This window comes from Anomaloglossus baeobatrachus, chromosome 5 (assembly GCF_048569485.1).
Source record: "Anomaloglossus baeobatrachus isolate aAnoBae1 chromosome 5, aAnoBae1.hap1, whole genome shotgun sequence".
Classification (NCBI taxonomy): Eukaryota; Metazoa; Chordata; class Amphibia; order Anura; family Aromobatidae; genus Anomaloglossus; species Anomaloglossus baeobatrachus.
Window position 1 is genome coordinate 552,124,417 of NC_134357.1, and position 17,909 is coordinate 552,142,325.

Below are 17,909 nucleotides of genomic sequence, written 5' to 3' on the forward strand. Positions count from 1 at the left end.
ACGTTTCCATCTTTTGAAGCTTGTAAACTTCCAAGCCTAGGGACCCTAGGGGAGAGCAAGTCCTCTCTGTCCTTATCCATATCTGCGTCCGTATCATGTGGCAGCACTCGATTGACTGAGTTGGCCTATCTTGACTCTGGTACTGCTGGAACTTCATTCAACAAGCCATGACTTCAAGCTCCTATACCAGTTTCATCCGTGGATGGAAAACATCTGTCGAAGGCTATCCTGTTTGTCACCGAGCAAGTTGAGCTCTGGGTGGAAATGCTGCACTCAATGGAGGTCACCTTGCATGAATTTGCAGGGCCTTCACACCCTCTGCTACTGGGTCTGCCGTGTCTTCAGATTAACAAGTCTGTCATCGACTGGAGATCCACTCAGATGGGGGCAGCCCTGTCAGGAAAAATGTCTCATTCCAGTCGCTTCTGCCTGATGATCAGTGATGCCCTCAAATCTTCTAGGTCTGCCATCCGCTTGCTGGGCTTACGCTGACATCTTTGACAAGAAGGAGGCTGAGACTCTACCTCCACAAAGGCCACATGATAGCGCTATCAACATACTTCCTGGTTTCTCACGTCCCTGTGGCCATGTCTACCCTCTGTCCCAGGCAGAAACCGAAGAAATGCCAGAGTAAATCAAGGAAAATCTGGCAAGGGAATTTATGCAGAAATCCTCTTTATCAGCCAGAACGGGTGCTTCTTTGTAAAGAAAAAGGATGGTTCCCTGCATTCCTGTATAAATTATAGAGGTCTCAACCAAATCAAGGTAAAGAATAAGAATCCACTGCTGCTTATACCAGAATTGTTCAACTGTCTCCAAGGTTCCAGAATCTTCTCTAAGCTCAACCTCCGTGGTGCATACAACTTTGTCCGTATATGGTCAGCAGACAAAGGGAAGGCTGCCTTTAATACCCATGACAGCTACTATGAGTATTGGTTAATGCCATTTGGGCTCAGCAATGCTCCGGCAGTTTTCCAGGAATTTGTGAACCATATCTTCTGAGACCTGCTCTACTCATGCGCAGTGGTGTATCTGGATGACATTCCTGTAATCTCTTCCAATCTGACAATGTACAGGAGGAATGTTGGCCAGGTTCTACAGAGCTTGAGGGAGAATAGTTTATACGATAAATTCAAGAAGTACCTTTCTGAATGCACTTCATTTTTTTTCCTGGGCTATATAATCTGACACCGGTTTTAAGATGGATCTAGAGAAGGCGTCAGCGGTTCTGAAGTGTGGCTTTGTCCTGACGGAGTGAATGTGATTCAGCGGTTCCAGGGTTTCACCAATTATTACCGCTAATTCATTCCGCAATAATTGTCCCAGATTCTCCTTATCATGGCCCTGACTCGCAAGGGGGCAAATCCTAAGATGTGGATTTCTGAAGCGGAGTGCATTCATCGCCGTCAAGCAGGCATTCTTATCGGCTCCAATGCTGCATACTTCGGAGATTAACAAACAGTTCTTCTTGGAAAAGGATTCTTTGTCCTCTGGGGCCAGTATTATTCTCTTGCATAAGTCTGCTTCCGGTAAGAGGGTAATGTGCTACTTCTTCTCCAAGGCCTTCTCTGCTCCCGAGTGCAACTAGTCAATTGATGACTGAGAATTGTTGGCGATGAAGATAGCTCTGGAGGTATGACAAAACTTTCATGGTTGACAGACAACCCTCTACTGTTCGACTGCAGAAGGTCGCTGCGTTTTGCTACACATGTTGCTCCTTGATATTTCATTCTTTCTTCCCTGATGTGAATGGAGTTCCATGTATCTTCTCTGTCAGGGTTAACACTTTCTCCTTTAGGACCCTGTGGACACCTTGGCAATTCAACTGCTAATCCTTATCCCCACTCCCTGTGTCTATGTATACTTGCATTTCACCTTGGTTTGTTGCCGGTTATAGAACTACTCCTATGCTGTCAAGCTTGTTGCTGTACTTCTCCCAAAGTCATCCTAGAGGTAAGTTGTCCGTTTGTGTTCTCGTCTTTGTTTTTGCTTTACGTTCTTTAGCACTTAGTGAGGTTGACTAGTGCTCATTCCATCTGTCTGGTCACTTCCTAGGGTCCATTTCAGGGTCATCCAGGGTCTAGGTATCCTGCTCAGCACATAGGTGTGAAACCTATCTAGGGACTTTAGGGCAGCCAGGGGCCAGAGGAACATTTTTATCAGGAGTCACCATCTTCCCCTTCCTAGAGAAAGGGTTCCCCTCCTTGCTCCGCTCACCTTTTGTCATTTGCCCAGTATTTCCCCATACCTAGCGTGACAGATACCTACTGCCAGGAGCAGTGCTCTCTGTTGTCATCTACTCTAACCACAACAACTTGGCATACCTACAGTTGGCTCAAAGGCTGAATCTGCCACGTGTTCTTTACTGATTTTGACTTTATTCTACATTTCCAGCCAGCCAAAAAGACGTCAAGGCGGATGCACTCGCCAGGTCTTTTCTGTCAAGTAGCCAGGAGATAGAGCCAACACATTATTCAGCCCCTGAAGATGCTAACCATAGCTCCAGTAAGCGTGTCTCTGGTATCACCCAGAAAAACAAATTATGGCAGAGGCGGACAGGAAGTGTGTGTTGCAGTGGGGTCACTCCTCTAAGCTGGCCAGTCACTCCAGTCAGAAGAAGATAACTCTGCTTATCTCGAAGCACAACTGGTGGCTAATGCTCTGAAAAGATGTCAGAGTTTGCCTCAGCCTGTCTGTCGTGTGCCTGTAATAAGACCCCTAAGATCCTTCCGGCTGGGCGACTACAGTCTCTACCTGTGTCGTCCGCTCCTTGGCAATACATATCTATGAACTTCATCAATGACCCGCTGGTGTCCTCTGGTTGCTTCGTCATCTGGGTAGTAGTAAACAGGTTCTTTAAAATGGCCCACTTCACTCCGTTGTCTAGTCTTCCTTTTGCTACTATGTACACCAAACACTTAATTCAGCACATCTTCTGCCTGCACGGCTTTACTCTCCACATTGTCAGATAGAAGCATACAATTCACATCTGTTTTGACAAATTTCCTGTGGCACTTTGTCTATGAACACCACAGCGATTGGATCAAGCTTCTACCATAAGCGGAGTTCTCCTATAATAATCATGTGAGTCCTCCCCTAACGCTCCATTTCTCATCGTATCTGGACAGCAGCCCAAAACACTCTCCCTGTGGTAACCACCTCCGGCAACACTGCCTGTGATATTCTTGTCAAGGGGTTCTCCAAAGTCTAGGTGCAGACCAAGTCTTTTTTCTTATTGATCAACAACTATGTTCTCAATCAACCCAAAAGACTCATAAATATTAAAGCTTAATATTTTGGGGAGTTGGAGTGGGTTTTATTTTAGATTTGGCTATCTTAGGAGGATATCTGTTTGTGCAGGTAACTATTACTGTGCAGAATTATTAGGCAACTTAATGAAAACCAAATATATTCCAATCTCACTTGTTTATTTTCACCAGGTAAACCAATATAATTGCACAAAATTTTGAAATAAACATTTCTCACATGCAAAACAAAACCCCAAAAAATTAGTGACCGATATAGCCACCTTTATTTATGAGGACACTCAACAGCCTACAATTCACAGATTCTGTCAGTTGCTTGATTTTTTTACGATCAACATTGCATGCAGCAGCCACCACAGCCTTCCAGACACTGTTCCGAGAGGTGTACTGTTTTCCCTCCCTGTAGATCTCACAGGTTCTCTATAGGGTTCAGATCAGGTGAACAAGGGGGCCTCGTCATTATTTTTTCATCTTTTAGACCTGTACTCGACAGCCACGCTGTGGAGTAGTTGGATGAATTTGATGGAGCACTGTCCTTCTTGAAAATCATGTTTTTTCTTAAATGATTCCGACTTCTTCCTGTACCACTGCTTGAAGAAGTTGTCTTCCAGTAACTGGCAGTAGATCTGGGAGTTGAGCTTCACTCCATCCTCAACCTAAAAAGGTCCCACAAGTTCATCTTTGATGATACCAGCCCATACCAGTACCCCATCTCCACCTTGCTGGTGTCTGAGTCAGAGTGGAGCTCTCTGCCCTTTACTGATCCAGCCTCTGGCCCATCCATCTGGCCTATCAAGAGTCACTTTCATTTCATCAGTCCATAAAACCTTTGGAAGACCAGTCTTAAGATATTTCTTGGCCCAGTCTTGACGTGTTATCTTATGTTTCTGTGACGCCCTGGACTAGCCAGGTAGTCACAGGTAGTGAATCCAGCTCACCTGTTATTAGAGTCAGTACTCCCCTCCAAGGTGCACGAGGCCTGCCGGTCAGTCCATACCGGTGCGTGTAACAGAAGATTAGGAAAGAAAGGAATGGGCTCAGCACCAATTCAATAAAATATAAAAAAATTTCTTTTATTGGTATCCAGTTAAAATAATGTCGGGGAACTCATGTACAAAAATATGTATAGCAGGTGAAACTTTACGCGTTTCGGACGAGAAAATTATCTAAAATCAGAAGAGTCCTTAGTCATAAGTTACCTGCTAGAGGGCCTGGAAGGGAATATAACTATGATTCAAGGGTGGAGAATCCAACCCCAGGGGGGGGAGTGGGGGGGAGTGTCTCGCACACCACCGCAGGAGAATGCAATCAGGGAGGGCAAAGAGGGTTAGGAAAATAACATGAAAAATTGAGAAGAAAGACTAGGTGGATAATATCCTTCAGCCCCTCGTCAAGCGTCAAGCGATTTACGGTACATATTTTAAGAAGTGCATGTTATGTGTTGGTCGTTTTTTGTTTTTTTTCCATGCAGCAGCATTTGTTGAATGCATTGAGCTATTGCCTCGCCTTTATACTTATGATATATCCTCACATATGCTTCCATGGGAACAAACATTAATGGATTTCATTAATCGACCAGCTATAATGAACTATTCCTGGTTTGTGTTTTTTTTTTTTGTTTTTTTTTTTTTTCCATGCAGCAACATTTGTTGAATGCATTGAGCTATTGTCTCGGCTTTATACTTAGGATATATCCTCACATATGCTTTCATAGGAACAAACATTTATGGATTTCATTAATCAACCAGCTATAATGAACAATTCCTATTTTGGGTTTTGACATACAGTTAGGTCCAGAAATATTTGGACAGTGACACAATTTTCGCGAGTTGGGCTCTGCATGCCACCACATTGGATTTGAAATAAAACCTCTACAACAGAATTCAAGTGCAGATTGTAACGTTTAATTTGAAGGTTTGAACAAAAATATCTGATAGAAATTGTAGGAATTGTACACATTTCTTTACAAACACTCCACATTTTAGGAGGTCAAAAGTAATTGGACAAATAAACCAAACCCAAACAAAATATTTTTATTTTCAATATTTTGTTGCGAATCCTTTGGAGGCAATCACTGCCTTAAGTCTGGAACCCATGGACATCACCAAACGCTGGGTTTCCTCCTTCTTAATGCTTTGCCAGGCCTTTACAGCCGCAGCCTTCAGGTCTTGCTTGTTTGTGGGTCTTTCAGTCTTAAGTCTGGATTTGAGCAAGTGAAATGCATGCTCAATTGGGTTAAGATCTGGTGATTGACTTGGCCATTGCAGAATGTTCCACTTTTTTGCACTCATGAACTCCTGGGTAGCTTTGGCTGTATGCTTGGGGTCATTGTCCATCTGTACTATGAAGCGCCGTCCGATCAACTTTGCGGCATTTGGCTGAATCTGGGCTGAAAGTATATTCCGGTACACTTCAGAATTCATCCGGCTACTCTTGTCTGCTGTTATGTCATCAATAAACACAAGTGACCCAGTGCCATTGAAAGCCATGCATGCCCATGCCATAACGTTGCCTCCACCATGTTTTACAGAGGATGTGGTGTGCCTTGGATCATGTGCCGTTCCCTTTCTTCTCCAAACTTTTTTCTTCCCATCATTCTGGTACAGGTTGATCTTGGTCTCATCTGTCCATAGAATACTTTTCCAGAACTGAGCTGGCTTCATGAGGTGTTTTTCAGCAAATTTAACTCTGGCCTGTCTATTTTTGGAATTGATGAATGGTTTGCATCTAGATGTGAACCCTTTGTATTTACTTTCATGGAGTCTTCTCTTTACTGTTGACTTAGAGACAGATACACCTACTTCACTGAGAGTGTTCTGGACTTCAGTTGATGTTGTGAACGGGTTCTTCTTCACCAAAGAAAGTATGCGGCGATCATCCACCACTGTTGTCATCCGTGGACGCCCAGGCCTTTTTGAGTTCCCAAGCTCACCAGTCAATTCCTTTTTTCTCAGAATGTACCCGACTGTTGATTTTGCTACTCCAAGCATGTCTGCTATCTCTCTGATGGATTTTTTCTTTTTTTTTCAGCCTCAGGATGTTCTGCTTCACCTCAATTGAGAGTTTCTTAGACCGCATGTTGTCTGGTCACAGCAACAGCTTCCCAATGCAAAACCACACACCTGTAATCAACCCCAGACCTTATAACTACTTCATTGATTACAGGTTAACGAGGGAGACGCCTTCAGAGTTAATTGCAGCCCTTAGAGTCCCTTGTCCAATTACTTTTGGTCCCTTGAAAAAGAGGAGGCTATGCATTACAGAGCTATGATTCCTAGACCCTTTCTCCGATTTGGATGTGAAAACTCTCATATTGCAGCTGGGAGTGTGCACTTTCAGCCCATATTATATATATATAATTGTATTTCTGAACATGTTTTTGTAAACAGCTAAAATAACAAAACTTGTGTCACTGTCCAAATATTTCTGGACCTAACTGTATAATCAATGGCACTTCAGTTTATGAGACTTGAGATTTTTTTGTGACATTGTACTTATATAAATGACTCCTTTGGGGCATCTACTGTTGATATGAATTTCAATAATATTTTTTGTGTTTTTATATCATATAAATTATTTTTTATTTATTTATATTTTTTTCTTTTTTTTTTTTTCTTCTCAATTTTTCATGTTATTTTCCTAACCCTCTTTGCCCTCCCTGATTGCATCCTCCTGCAGTGGTGTGCAAGACACTCCCCCTCTCCCCCCCCCCCCCCCCGGGGTTGGATTCTCCACCCTTGAATCATAGTTATATTCCCTTCCAGGCCCTCTAGCAGGTAACTTATGACTAAGGACTCTTCTGATTTTACATAATTTTCTCGTCCGAAACACGTAAAGTTTCACCTGCTATACATATTTTTGTACAGTGAGTTCCCCGACATTATTTTAACTGGATACCAATAAAAGAATTTTTTTATATTTTATTGAATTGGTGCTGGGCCCATTCCTTTCTTTCCTAATCTTCAGTCACAGGTAGACCTCCGCATAACACCTGTCCCCTAAAAAGGAGTCATCAGCCAAACACCAAAAACCTAGTCACCTCCCTCGGTGCTTGATGGACACACCAGGGGGGCGGAGCCAGGCGGTTATCCACGTCCACTGAGGAGTTCTGAGGGCCTGAGGCAGGAAAACACGTCAGTTGAGTTGAGTAGTCAGTTCAGTTGTGAGCGGTTCAGTTTGAGAGTTCAGTGGAGGAGGTCAGGCCTGTAGGACAGGCCTGTGACGGACTGACAGGTGTGAGGGTAATAGCCCGAACACCTTGGCTAGGAGACAAGCGGAGGTCTCTGCCTGCAGGAGCCGGGAAGACGTCTCGGTGGAACTGTGGTGGACTGGGACAAGGTAGTGGCCCGCCGGTACCGACCCGGGGAACCGACTCAAACTGGAGCACACAGGGGGGTACTCAGACCCTGAAACGAGGTCCAGAATACACTGGACTCAGTTAATTCACTGATTGCGGTCTGGACTATAGGTCCTTTCCCACCCAAGTCCCGACTGAAGACAACAGCCCACCGAGGGGGATAGAAAGCCACCGCACAGGCAGAGAGATCCCACGGGCCAGCATCTGCGGGCAAACGGGCTCTCCCGACATATATACAGCCGGGGAGTGGACTCCCGTCGCTGAAGCGCAGGCAGTCTACATCTACACAACAGAGTGCAGGAGAAAGGCAGAGACCACCATCCGGGTGGGGGACCCAACCGCAGCCGGCTGCGGGCACCAACCACCATCAACTTGGTTTATCAGTGACTTGTGTGTGTCAATAACAGTGAATACAACAGTGCCCTCTGGCCACGCACATCGCCCTGCACCGCCCAGCTATCCACAACGGGTCCCAGGGTCCATCATCCCTGCCCACGGAGGGGTTAACATCTTGCTGCACTACCATTTCCCCCGGGTGCCCCGTAACTGCAGCGGTGGTGTCTACACCTTCACCACATCCTGTGGGTGGCGTCACGAACTCAAGCGTGGCTCCGGCCGTGCACCTACTTAACTCCCCCACCGAAAGCGGCATCATCCCCTTTTTGTTGTGGAGCCTGGGATCACAGACCGGGTCACGCCACCTATAGAAGTGACCCCTTGGCCCGGATCGGAGTACCCCCTATCCCTGGGCGACACATTTCTTGTTCAAAAGTGGTCGTTTTTCAGCCTTCCTTACCTTGGCCATGTCCCTGAGTATGGCACACCTTCTGCTTTTTGATACTCCAGTAACCTTGCAGCTCTGAAATATGGCCAAACTGCTGGCAAATGGCATCTTGGCAGCTTCATGCTTGATTTTCCTTAATTCACGGGCAGTTGTTATTTTGCACCTTTTTTGCCCAACACGCTTCTTGCGACCCTGTTGGCTATTTGTGATCATGCTTTAAAAGTTTAGCAATTTCAAGACTGCTGCATCCCTCTGCAAGATACCTCACAATTTTGGACTTTTCAGAGCCCGTCAAATCTCTCTTCTGACCCATTTTGCCAAAGGAAAGGAAGTTGCCTAATAATTAAGCACACCTTATATAGGGTGTTGATATCATTACACCACACCCCTCCTCATTACAGAGATGCACATAGCCTGATTTACTTAATTGGTAGTAGTCTCTCAAGCAAATACAGCTTGGAGCAGGACGACATGTATATAAAGTATCATGTGATCAAAATACTCATTTGCCTAATAATTCTGCACACAGTGTAGCTGCCTTCTTTCAAGTTGGGTCTCCGCTTTATTGGTCCCATTGAAGTGCTGACGCTTTTGGCCTCCTTGTGGAATGCCAACTCCTATATGTGTCTCTCCTCAAGCCTGTTGTCCTGAGCCTCTACTTCAGAAATCCTGGTACCCTTCTTTCATCAGTAAGTGCGGAAGACATGTTTGAGGTAAAAGGCATCCTTGCCTTGAAAAAGGTGAAAGGCAAAACTCTCATTTCAGTTGATTGAATGGGGTTTGGCCCTGAGGAGAGGTCATGGGAGCTCAAGGAGAACAATAATGACCATCATCTCCTGAAAAGATTTCATTCAGACTTGTAAAAGGGGGAGCATAAGGAGGGGGGGCACTGTAAAGCTGTTACCGGCGTTACTGCACTATCCTATCCCTTTTACCAGGTGGAGACGCCGGCACACTTACCCATCCTGGCCGCCCAGCTATAGCTTCATTTTCCTCTGTCCCGGTCACCGTCTTCCAGGGCCTGCACATGCCATTCAGCTCTCCTGGGAGCGCGCTTAGGGCATGGGCACACCTATTCTTAAAGGACCAGGGTACCCTAACCCAAAAGTGCATCTCAGCCTATGGCTCATTGGCTCTCGGCAATCCAAACTATATTGCAGGGGCCAATATTTTCTGCCAGATCAGTTTCTTGAAGAAATATTAGACCTTTTATTTTCTGGAGGAGTATGATGTGGACTAGCAGCAGAATGGTGACCATTTTCTATGGCCAGACTACAACCCTGATAAATAAGCCACAGCCGGTGACTGAGAAGAATCTGTGACTTCTCTGCATTTAGTGGTCACTACTCACCTGGGCGGTTATCTGTAGGAATCTCCTCTTTACTCCGCTCATCACCCCTCACATATGTCTCTGTAGTATTAATATGGGGCAGATCTTCACCCTGAAACAAATATTGTAAAAGTCACAGACAGATGGAGAAGTCCCATCTATGATCAGCTCTAATCCTGCCATCTCCACCGCTCTCATTACACAAGTATAACACATATAATACTGGAGGATAAAACAAGACTGAGCACAAGACCTTCACAGCCGTCTACACATCATAGGGAGATTTCATGGCACCTTCTCTCCATCTACCTGATGATCCTGAGGAACATCGGGATCTTCTTGCATACAGTCCTGTGGGAGAAGAGGACGGGGACATCTCTCTGGTGTTGTCCTCTTACTGGATAGAGCTGGAGGAGACACACACAGGGACTGAATTCATTCCTTTCATACAGATAATTATAGGCCGTGTGTATTTAGTCCTGTCTATTACCTGGTGATGTGAGGGGCTGGGGAACCTCCATCATGATGTCCTTGTACAGATCTTTGTGTCCTTCTAAATACTCCCACTCCTCCATGGAGAAATAGACGGTGACGTCCTGACACCTTATAGGAACCTGACACATACAATGATACCGTCACCCTCGATCCCTTCATAGCGTTACTGTATAATGTCCCAGCATTCCCAGCAGTGTCACCTCTCCAGTCAGCAGCTCAATCATCTTGTAGGTGAGTTCTAGGATCTTCTGGTCATTGATGTCCTCATGTATCGGGGGGTGAGGTGGAGGCCCCGTGATTGGGCTCAGGGGTCTTCCCCATCCCTCAGACACAGGGGCCTGACAGCGCTCACTAGAGGTCTTCTTCACTACTGTGTAATCCTGGTTATGGAGAGACACAGTAAGAAATCTCACTCCAGACATTTCCAGAGTCCTCACCTCTCCAGTTCTGTCCATCTGTTATTCCCATAGATAAGAATGGTGTAATGTGACGTCATCAGAATCTCTCACCTCTCCAGTAAGCCGGAAGAGGATCTCTAGGGTGAGGTGTAATATCCTCTCCGCCATCTTGTCCTTGTCCATATCCATCCTTCACGGGGCAATCAGGAGAATTCTCTTCTATAGAAGATCTCCACTGAGAGGATCCGATATTGTAGGGACCTGAATGGGGAGAAGATGACGATGTAACATCATAAACAATCCGCTGTAATAATACAATTACTGGAGATACAAGAAATCCCCTTCACTATAGGGAAAACCCTGAGAATATAACAAGATGGAGATGACATTTCCCAGTGCAGAGGCCGGAATATCAGCAGAACGTATGTGACCGAGAGGATAGAGACGCCGCCATTATATCTGAGGGGGAGAGAGAGGAACCTGCCCCGCCCCAAATAGTCTCAGAGCAGAAGGGGTTAATGCCGCCTGCCCCAGTAATGGGGAATCTCCACACACCTCCACCTGCAGAGCCGCACACTAGATATATGGCTGCTCTGTGCTTCCAGGACCTGTGATGATGTCACATGGAGGGGAGGAGTCAGGGGTCACATGATCAGCTCCTCAGTGTATGTTAGGCCCCTTTCACACGTCAGTGATTCTGGGACGTTTGTGCTTTTTTTTAAACGTACCAGAATCACTGACATACGCAGACCCATTATAATGAATGGGTCTGCTCACACATCAGTGATTTGTCACTGCACGTGTCTCCGTGCGGCGTACCCGCGTGTGCGTGATTGCTGCACGGAGACATGTCCATTTTTTCTGGCATCACTGATGTTCCACGGACCACGCAGTGGTGTGGTCCGTGAAACACGTGCCAGAAAAAAACGTGCTTTTAAAATAAACATTTTAACTCACCCGGCGTCCAGCGATGTCCTCTGCAGCCCGTTCTCCCTGCTGCTTCTAAGCCGGCTGATTACTGTCGCGCATATTCATTATGCGCGACACAGCCGACCCGGAAGCAGCTGCTGCAGGGGTCAGCGCCGGCCGGATGCTGCACCGCGGGAGGATTCAGCACCATGGACAGCGGGAGCGGGCGCAGGTGAGTTGATTTCTAAGTGCAATCACGGGCCACGGAGAACGTAGCCCGGATTGCACTTGGACAACTCACGTGTGCCGAGATTCACGGCACACGCAGGGACATGTGCGTGTTTTACACGCCAGTGAAAAACGCCTGTGTTTTTCACTGACGTGTGAAACGAGCCTTTGTCGTCGTTTCACAGTTGGCGGTGTTGTGATGTAACACTCTGAATTGATTGTTTCTCCACGCTGTAGGAAATCCCCATGGATAACGTCATCTGCGCCCCAAACACTTGAGGCCAGGATTTCCCAGCTGAGGACGGTGTCTTGAATGTCTTTTTCTGGGGCGAGCCTTTGTGCTGATATTCCAAGGACTGACATTTCGGCTCCGGTCCGTAGTGGTGTACACAAGCTTCATCTCCGGTCACAATTGAAGGCAGAAAGGCGTCACCTTCATTCTCGGAACATGAGAGGATTTCCTGGGAAATGTCCAGTCTGTGGCTTTCATGTCAGACGTCAGCATCCGGGGCAGCCATCGTGCACAGATCTTCCCATAACCAAGCAGAGCAATAATGTGACTACACGTTCCTGTGAAATGCCGATTATCCTTACAATTTCTCTCTGAGTGATACGACCATCATCCTGAATCTGTCTACGTTTTCCATGTGTAACTCTGTGTCGCCCTGGGATAAGGGGTACTCAAACCCGGTCCACGGGGTCACTTCTGTGGGTATCACGGTGGCGTGACCCGGTCTGTGATCCCAGGCTCCACAGTAAGAAGGGGATTAGGTAAGGGAGATTGTCCGTGACGCCACTCGTGGTGTGCGGTGAGGTAACAGAGCACCGCCGCTGCCGGTAAATGGATCCCGGGGATAGTGGTGGGCAGCAAGGTGGTGATTTCCCTCCACGGGTAGGGTGTTGGTGTCCCGGGACCCCGGTGGGGTGGTGCAGGGAGGAGATGGAGACCGTCTGAGAGCTGTGCGCCTGGTTGGACCGGGGGATGTTGTTACTCACTGTTCGCTTTGTAAGAAAATTCACACAGAGTCAGGAATTAACCAGAAATTGCCAGAGTCTGCAGCCTTCGGTGCGGAGGGTGTTTGGGGTCCCACACACAGTACAGCAGGATCCTGGTCTTGTTTTTGCAGCCAGATGCTTCTTTCTCCTTCCTCAGTCGGGAACGGGGAGCCCACTCCCCCTGCAGTGATCCAGGTCACCCCTGGATGCCGGCGGGCCACTACCCTGCCCCGGCCACCTCAGGCCCCTTCCTCACACTTCCCTTCCTTATAGCAGCCAGGAGCTATCTCTCTCCTGGTCTGCTCTCTTCACACTCCAAACTCACTCTTCTGCAGCCCCTCCCCTCCTGCCCTGTTTAGCTCTTACACTGGGGGGGGGGAAGTCTGTCCTGCTGCACTGGTGTGGGATTAGGTTACCAAGGAGGAGAATGGCCTGCACTTTGCTGGATTTTGCCGGCTCTGTGACACCCTGGTTTTGCCAGTGCGCCACAACTCCGTGGTTGCTGTCACAGGACGTCCAACTCTTTCTTTATCACACAAGTCAGACGTTCCCGCCTCACCATCTTTAATCTTACTACTGGCCCAATGACGCACAGTGCACATCAGCACAATCACCATACATGGCTTGTATTCTCTGATGGATCTCCTTTGGGGTGACACCTTCTTCTGTCAGGAATTCAATTACAGCACGTTACCTAAATCACATTGACCGATCGTCTGCGCAGGGATCCATTCTTTACACTGTAACAACACAACCGTTCATTGCTAAGGTTTCGTACCAACTGGAGCTGTAGAGGAGAGTCTACTGAACAGTCCAGTACCTGCCCCATACCAGCGCTGCCATCTGTGAGGAGTTATGGAGGTGGAGACATTACTTTTCATTCAACCCTTTTATTATTGTGTTTTTGGTCTTACAGCCCCATTTTCCTGGCCTGCGCTCAGTCCTTGTGGTGCTCTCTGTGTTATAGATTTGGGGCATCTCGGTAGACGTTTGTTCAGGCCTCTCCCTTAGACCGTGCTCACACTGTTTTATATTCTCTCATGCATCAGACTCTGCCACGAGTGTGAAGCCGAGTGTCATTCACAATAATTCGATTCTGTCGCATGCAAGAACCAGATGAGAGGGGTGGAGAAGATAAATGGTTTATCCGGATTTTTTTTTTTTTTTTAATGATTAGGCTACATAGATACATGTAGGTGGATACCAACTATTCACCTGCTCTGCTGGGAGCTCTAGTGATGGGCAGTCCGGCTCTTTTTGGTGATCCAGTTCCCATGGCTCCGGTCACCAAAAAGAACCGACTCATTCAGATCATTCTTGGCTCCCTATTAAATATGTGTTTGTGACGCCCTGGAGTAGCCAGGAAGTCACAGACATAACACCTTACACACCCCCTCCCCTGGATAGTTACACCAGTCAACCAAAAACCCTTGTTGCCTCCCTCCAGGGTCTGATGTCCACACCAGGTGAGGCGGAGCCAGGCGGTTGGCCCCACCCACAGAGGAGTTCACAGGTCTGGAGGCGGGAAAAGCAGTAGTTAGAGTTTGGAGGTGAAAGTGAGAGGTCAGAAACTGAAAGTGTCTGGGTTGGAGCCCAGGCACCGACAGCAAGGTCGGCAGATGGTGGTGGCCGTCTGCAGGAGTTAGCGGATCTCTGCGGAACCATAGGACCGGGGTTGAGCGGTGGCCCACCGGTACCGAACCAGGGAGCGGAGTGAAGTTAAGCACACAGGCAGGGCCATTGAACCTGACTAGGCTTCGAGCCGCCGACAACGGTCAAATTCGAGAGTGACCGGAACCCCAGGGGTTTCCTAACACCCAAGTCCCGCTAGAAGGCAACAGTCTACACCGTGAGGATATACAGCCACCGCCACAGGCTATAGATCCAAGGGCCAGCGCCTGCGGGCAAAAGGGCTCCTATGGTACCAATACGCCGGGGAGCGGACTACCGTTGGGACACATTCTACACAGCTGTAGGGAAAGACAGCCACCATCACCTGTCCGGGGAGAGCAAAGACACTGCAGCCGGCTGCGGGACCCATCCATCCGGCCGTTTGGTTCACCAGAGACTTTGTGACTTTCTGTCTGAGTGAGTAGAACAGTGCTATCCGGCACCGCGCCTCGCTGCCCCTGCAACCCTGCATCCCAGCTATCCAGCCTCCCCGCATCATCACCGGGCCTCGGGAAGACCAACCCCTACCCACGGAGGGGACAACACCCTAGCTGCTCCCTACCATCGCTCCCGGGATCCCCGTCACCAGCAGCTGTGGTGCCACCATCACCACGTCCCGTGGGTGGCGTCACGAACTATCTCCACAAACAAATCATCCCTTTTCACTCACGGGTGAGGAGCGCTGCTCGAGTCCCCGGGTCCGGCCCACCGCTCGAACCACCGAGCAGCAGCAGCAGAAGCTCCGGACCCGAGCGTGGCAAGCGTCCCCTCCACCCGCGACATGTTCATCCCAGGTAAACACATATTTAAGATTATAGTAATGCTTCTGAAACCCCGCCCACCCGCGTCTAAACCACGCCCACCTACAATGAAGCAATTAGATTCTTGAGTGGGCGGGGTTTAGCCGCGTGGGTGGGGTTTCAGCTGCGGTATGAGTCGTTAAGAGAATTTAGTGGCTCTCACTGGGGATCTGGCTCCTGTCAGTAACAGCAGGGAGCCGGATCTTTGTGTCGGATCGTTCGCGACCGAGACATCACTAGTGAGCACGTCTGTCTTTGCATAGAGGTCATGTGACCCCTCCTGTCGGTATTTTCCTACTTCCCATGATGTCGGAGCAGAAGCTTACCTTCCACTCCGCTGACGGGCATCACAGCTTACGTCATCTTGGTTGACACCCGGCTCTCCACTGTCTAACTCCGCTCAGGCGCTCTGAGTTAGTGGTGACGTACGGTGCGATGCAGCTTCTGCTCAATAGTCCTATAAAGTAATACATTCTCAGACCAGTTGCATATGTGTGTGTATACACAGTGGGCAAAATAAGCATTTGGTACACTACCGATTTTGTAAGTTTTCACTTCTACAAAGAATGGAGAGGTCTGTAATTTTTATCATAGGTAACTTCAACTGTGACAGACAAAATAAAAAAAAAAAATCGAAAATAAAAACACATGCGTGGATATCCAAACACACATAGATATGTCCACACACAGAAACGTACACATTTAGGCCCCTTCACACGTCCATTTTAAAAAACACATGGACCGTCCGTCCCTTACAGCACAGCAGCCGCATAATAAATTATGGAAGCAGATAACATCGATATTAATAGGTAAGCTGCCAAAGGATCTGCAGTCAGTGTGAGGCCTAGCCAAAATGACTATGAAGCATGGGTAATGTTATGGGCCAAGAGGTTGATTAAGGCTGGGACACCACAAATAGCGAGGGCTGAGGATCAGGTACCAATGGACGGCTGCCATCATCAGGTTGCGGAAATCATCTATATCCACAAACCTAAACGCCAACATTTGCAGGGAAAGCCGTCTGGAAATATGTCAATTTATAGTTTTGGTCTTTGGGTGGGTGGCTGCGTATTAAAGGGAACCTGTCAGGTGCAATATGCACCCAGAACCACAGGCAGTTCTTTGTGCATATTGCTAATTCTTGCCTAATTGTCCTTACATCTACTAATATACATAGGGATCTTTAGAAAAAGTATTTCTAAAGATCCTTTATGATATGCTAATGAGTAATTTTGAACGGACCAGACTATATTACTAGCAGAAGGAGGAACAGCCGTAATAAAATCTTTAGAAAGCTTTGTCCAAGGTTTACTAGGAACACTCAGCGGTAGCACACAACCTGACGGATGAGACTGTGATGTCTTCGATTGCACACAGGTGGCACAAGCAGACACCACAACCCTCTGGGTTTTAACCCATTCACAACCAGCCGATATTTCGATTTCTGTTTTTTTTCTTCGCCACTCTTCTTCCAAGAGACGTAACTTTTTTATTTTTCAGTCAATATGTTTAAAAGAACTGAAGTCCTCAGTGGTTGATACCTTTTAATGGCTAACTGAAAAGATGGTAATAATTGCAAGCTTTCGAGACTACTCAGGTCTCTTCATCAGGCATGGTATAACACAAAATCTGAAGAGTCACATATTTATACACAACAGGACTTAGAATAGTGCAGTAAAAAAAACAAACAAAAAAAACAAGTTATATAAAACAGAACTCTCACTATGGCAGGGGGGCAAACTGTTGTGGCAATACATTTTGCTGCAGTTCAGTGTGAAAGTTTTATTGTCCTCTGATTAGGGTCTGGTCCTGGCTGTGACACACTCGGATGGTCAGAGGAGCACATCTCTTAACTGATGTAAAAAGACATGAATCCATGAGACACATTCATTCCTGCCCTGAATATGTCAAAGGTCATCATACGTTTGTACTCCCATAGTCTCCTATCTCTATGGGACTTGAAATTTCCTTTCAATACCAGCAATTTCATGTCCATGATGCTGTGGTCTGAGATACAAAAATGTTTGGCCACAGGTAGATCCATCCTTTTTTCTCTAATTGTGTGGTGGTGAGAATTCATCCTTGTCCTGAACTGTTGTCCGGTCTCCCCTACATACAAACCCCCAGTTGGACATTTGGTACATATAATTAAGTACACCACATTGGTTGTGGTGCAGCTGAAGGTACCTGGGATCTTGTAGTCCTGATGTGATCTGGGAATCTTTATCTTGTCCGTTGTCAATATTAATGGACAGGTCTTACATTTTTTCTGTTTGCAGAAAAATGTTCCTGTTGGTGTTGGAGAGGACAGGGAGCTTCTGACAATGATGCTTCTTAGATTTGGGGGCTGTCTAAAACACAGAAGTGGGGGGGTCTGGAAAAATAGATTTTAACCGGGCATCTTTTTGCAGTAATGGTTGTAGTTTCCGTGCAGCTCCTCTAAACACCTCCAGATGTGGATTGTAGGTGACTACAAGAGGGACCCGGTTGTTTTCTTCTTTAGTTTTATAATGTAGGAGATGGTTTCTTGATATTCTGGTGGCTCTTGTAATCTGGTTTTCAATTGTTCTTGGGTGATAGCCTTGATTCAGAAAGGTCTTTCTGAGGCCCTCAAGGTGATTGTCTCTATCTGTACTGTTGGAACATATCCGATTGTACCTGATAGCCTGGCTGTA

The 17,909-nt window shown here is 47.1% G+C and overlaps 2 protein-coding genes across 2 annotated transcripts in view; both read right to left on the bottom strand.

Annotated features, from left to right (window-relative positions):
* Window positions 1-17,909, bottom strand: part of LOC142312971 (uncharacterized) — an 80,550-nt gene that overhangs the window by 8,470 nt on the left and 54,171 nt on the right. The window lies entirely within an intron of this gene.
* LOC142310445 (oocyte zinc finger protein XlCOF29-like) lies at window positions 10,355-10,887 on the bottom strand. Its single transcript, XM_075347970.1, has 2 exons — window positions 10,742-10,887; window positions 10,355-10,612 (listed from the first exon to the last, which is right to left on the bottom strand). The coding sequence occupies exons 1-2, from the start codon at window positions 10,817-10,819 to the stop codon at window positions 10,388-10,390; spliced, it is 303 nt and encodes a 100-aa protein (XP_075204085.1). The 5' UTR covers window positions 10,820-10,887; the 3' UTR covers window positions 10,355-10,387.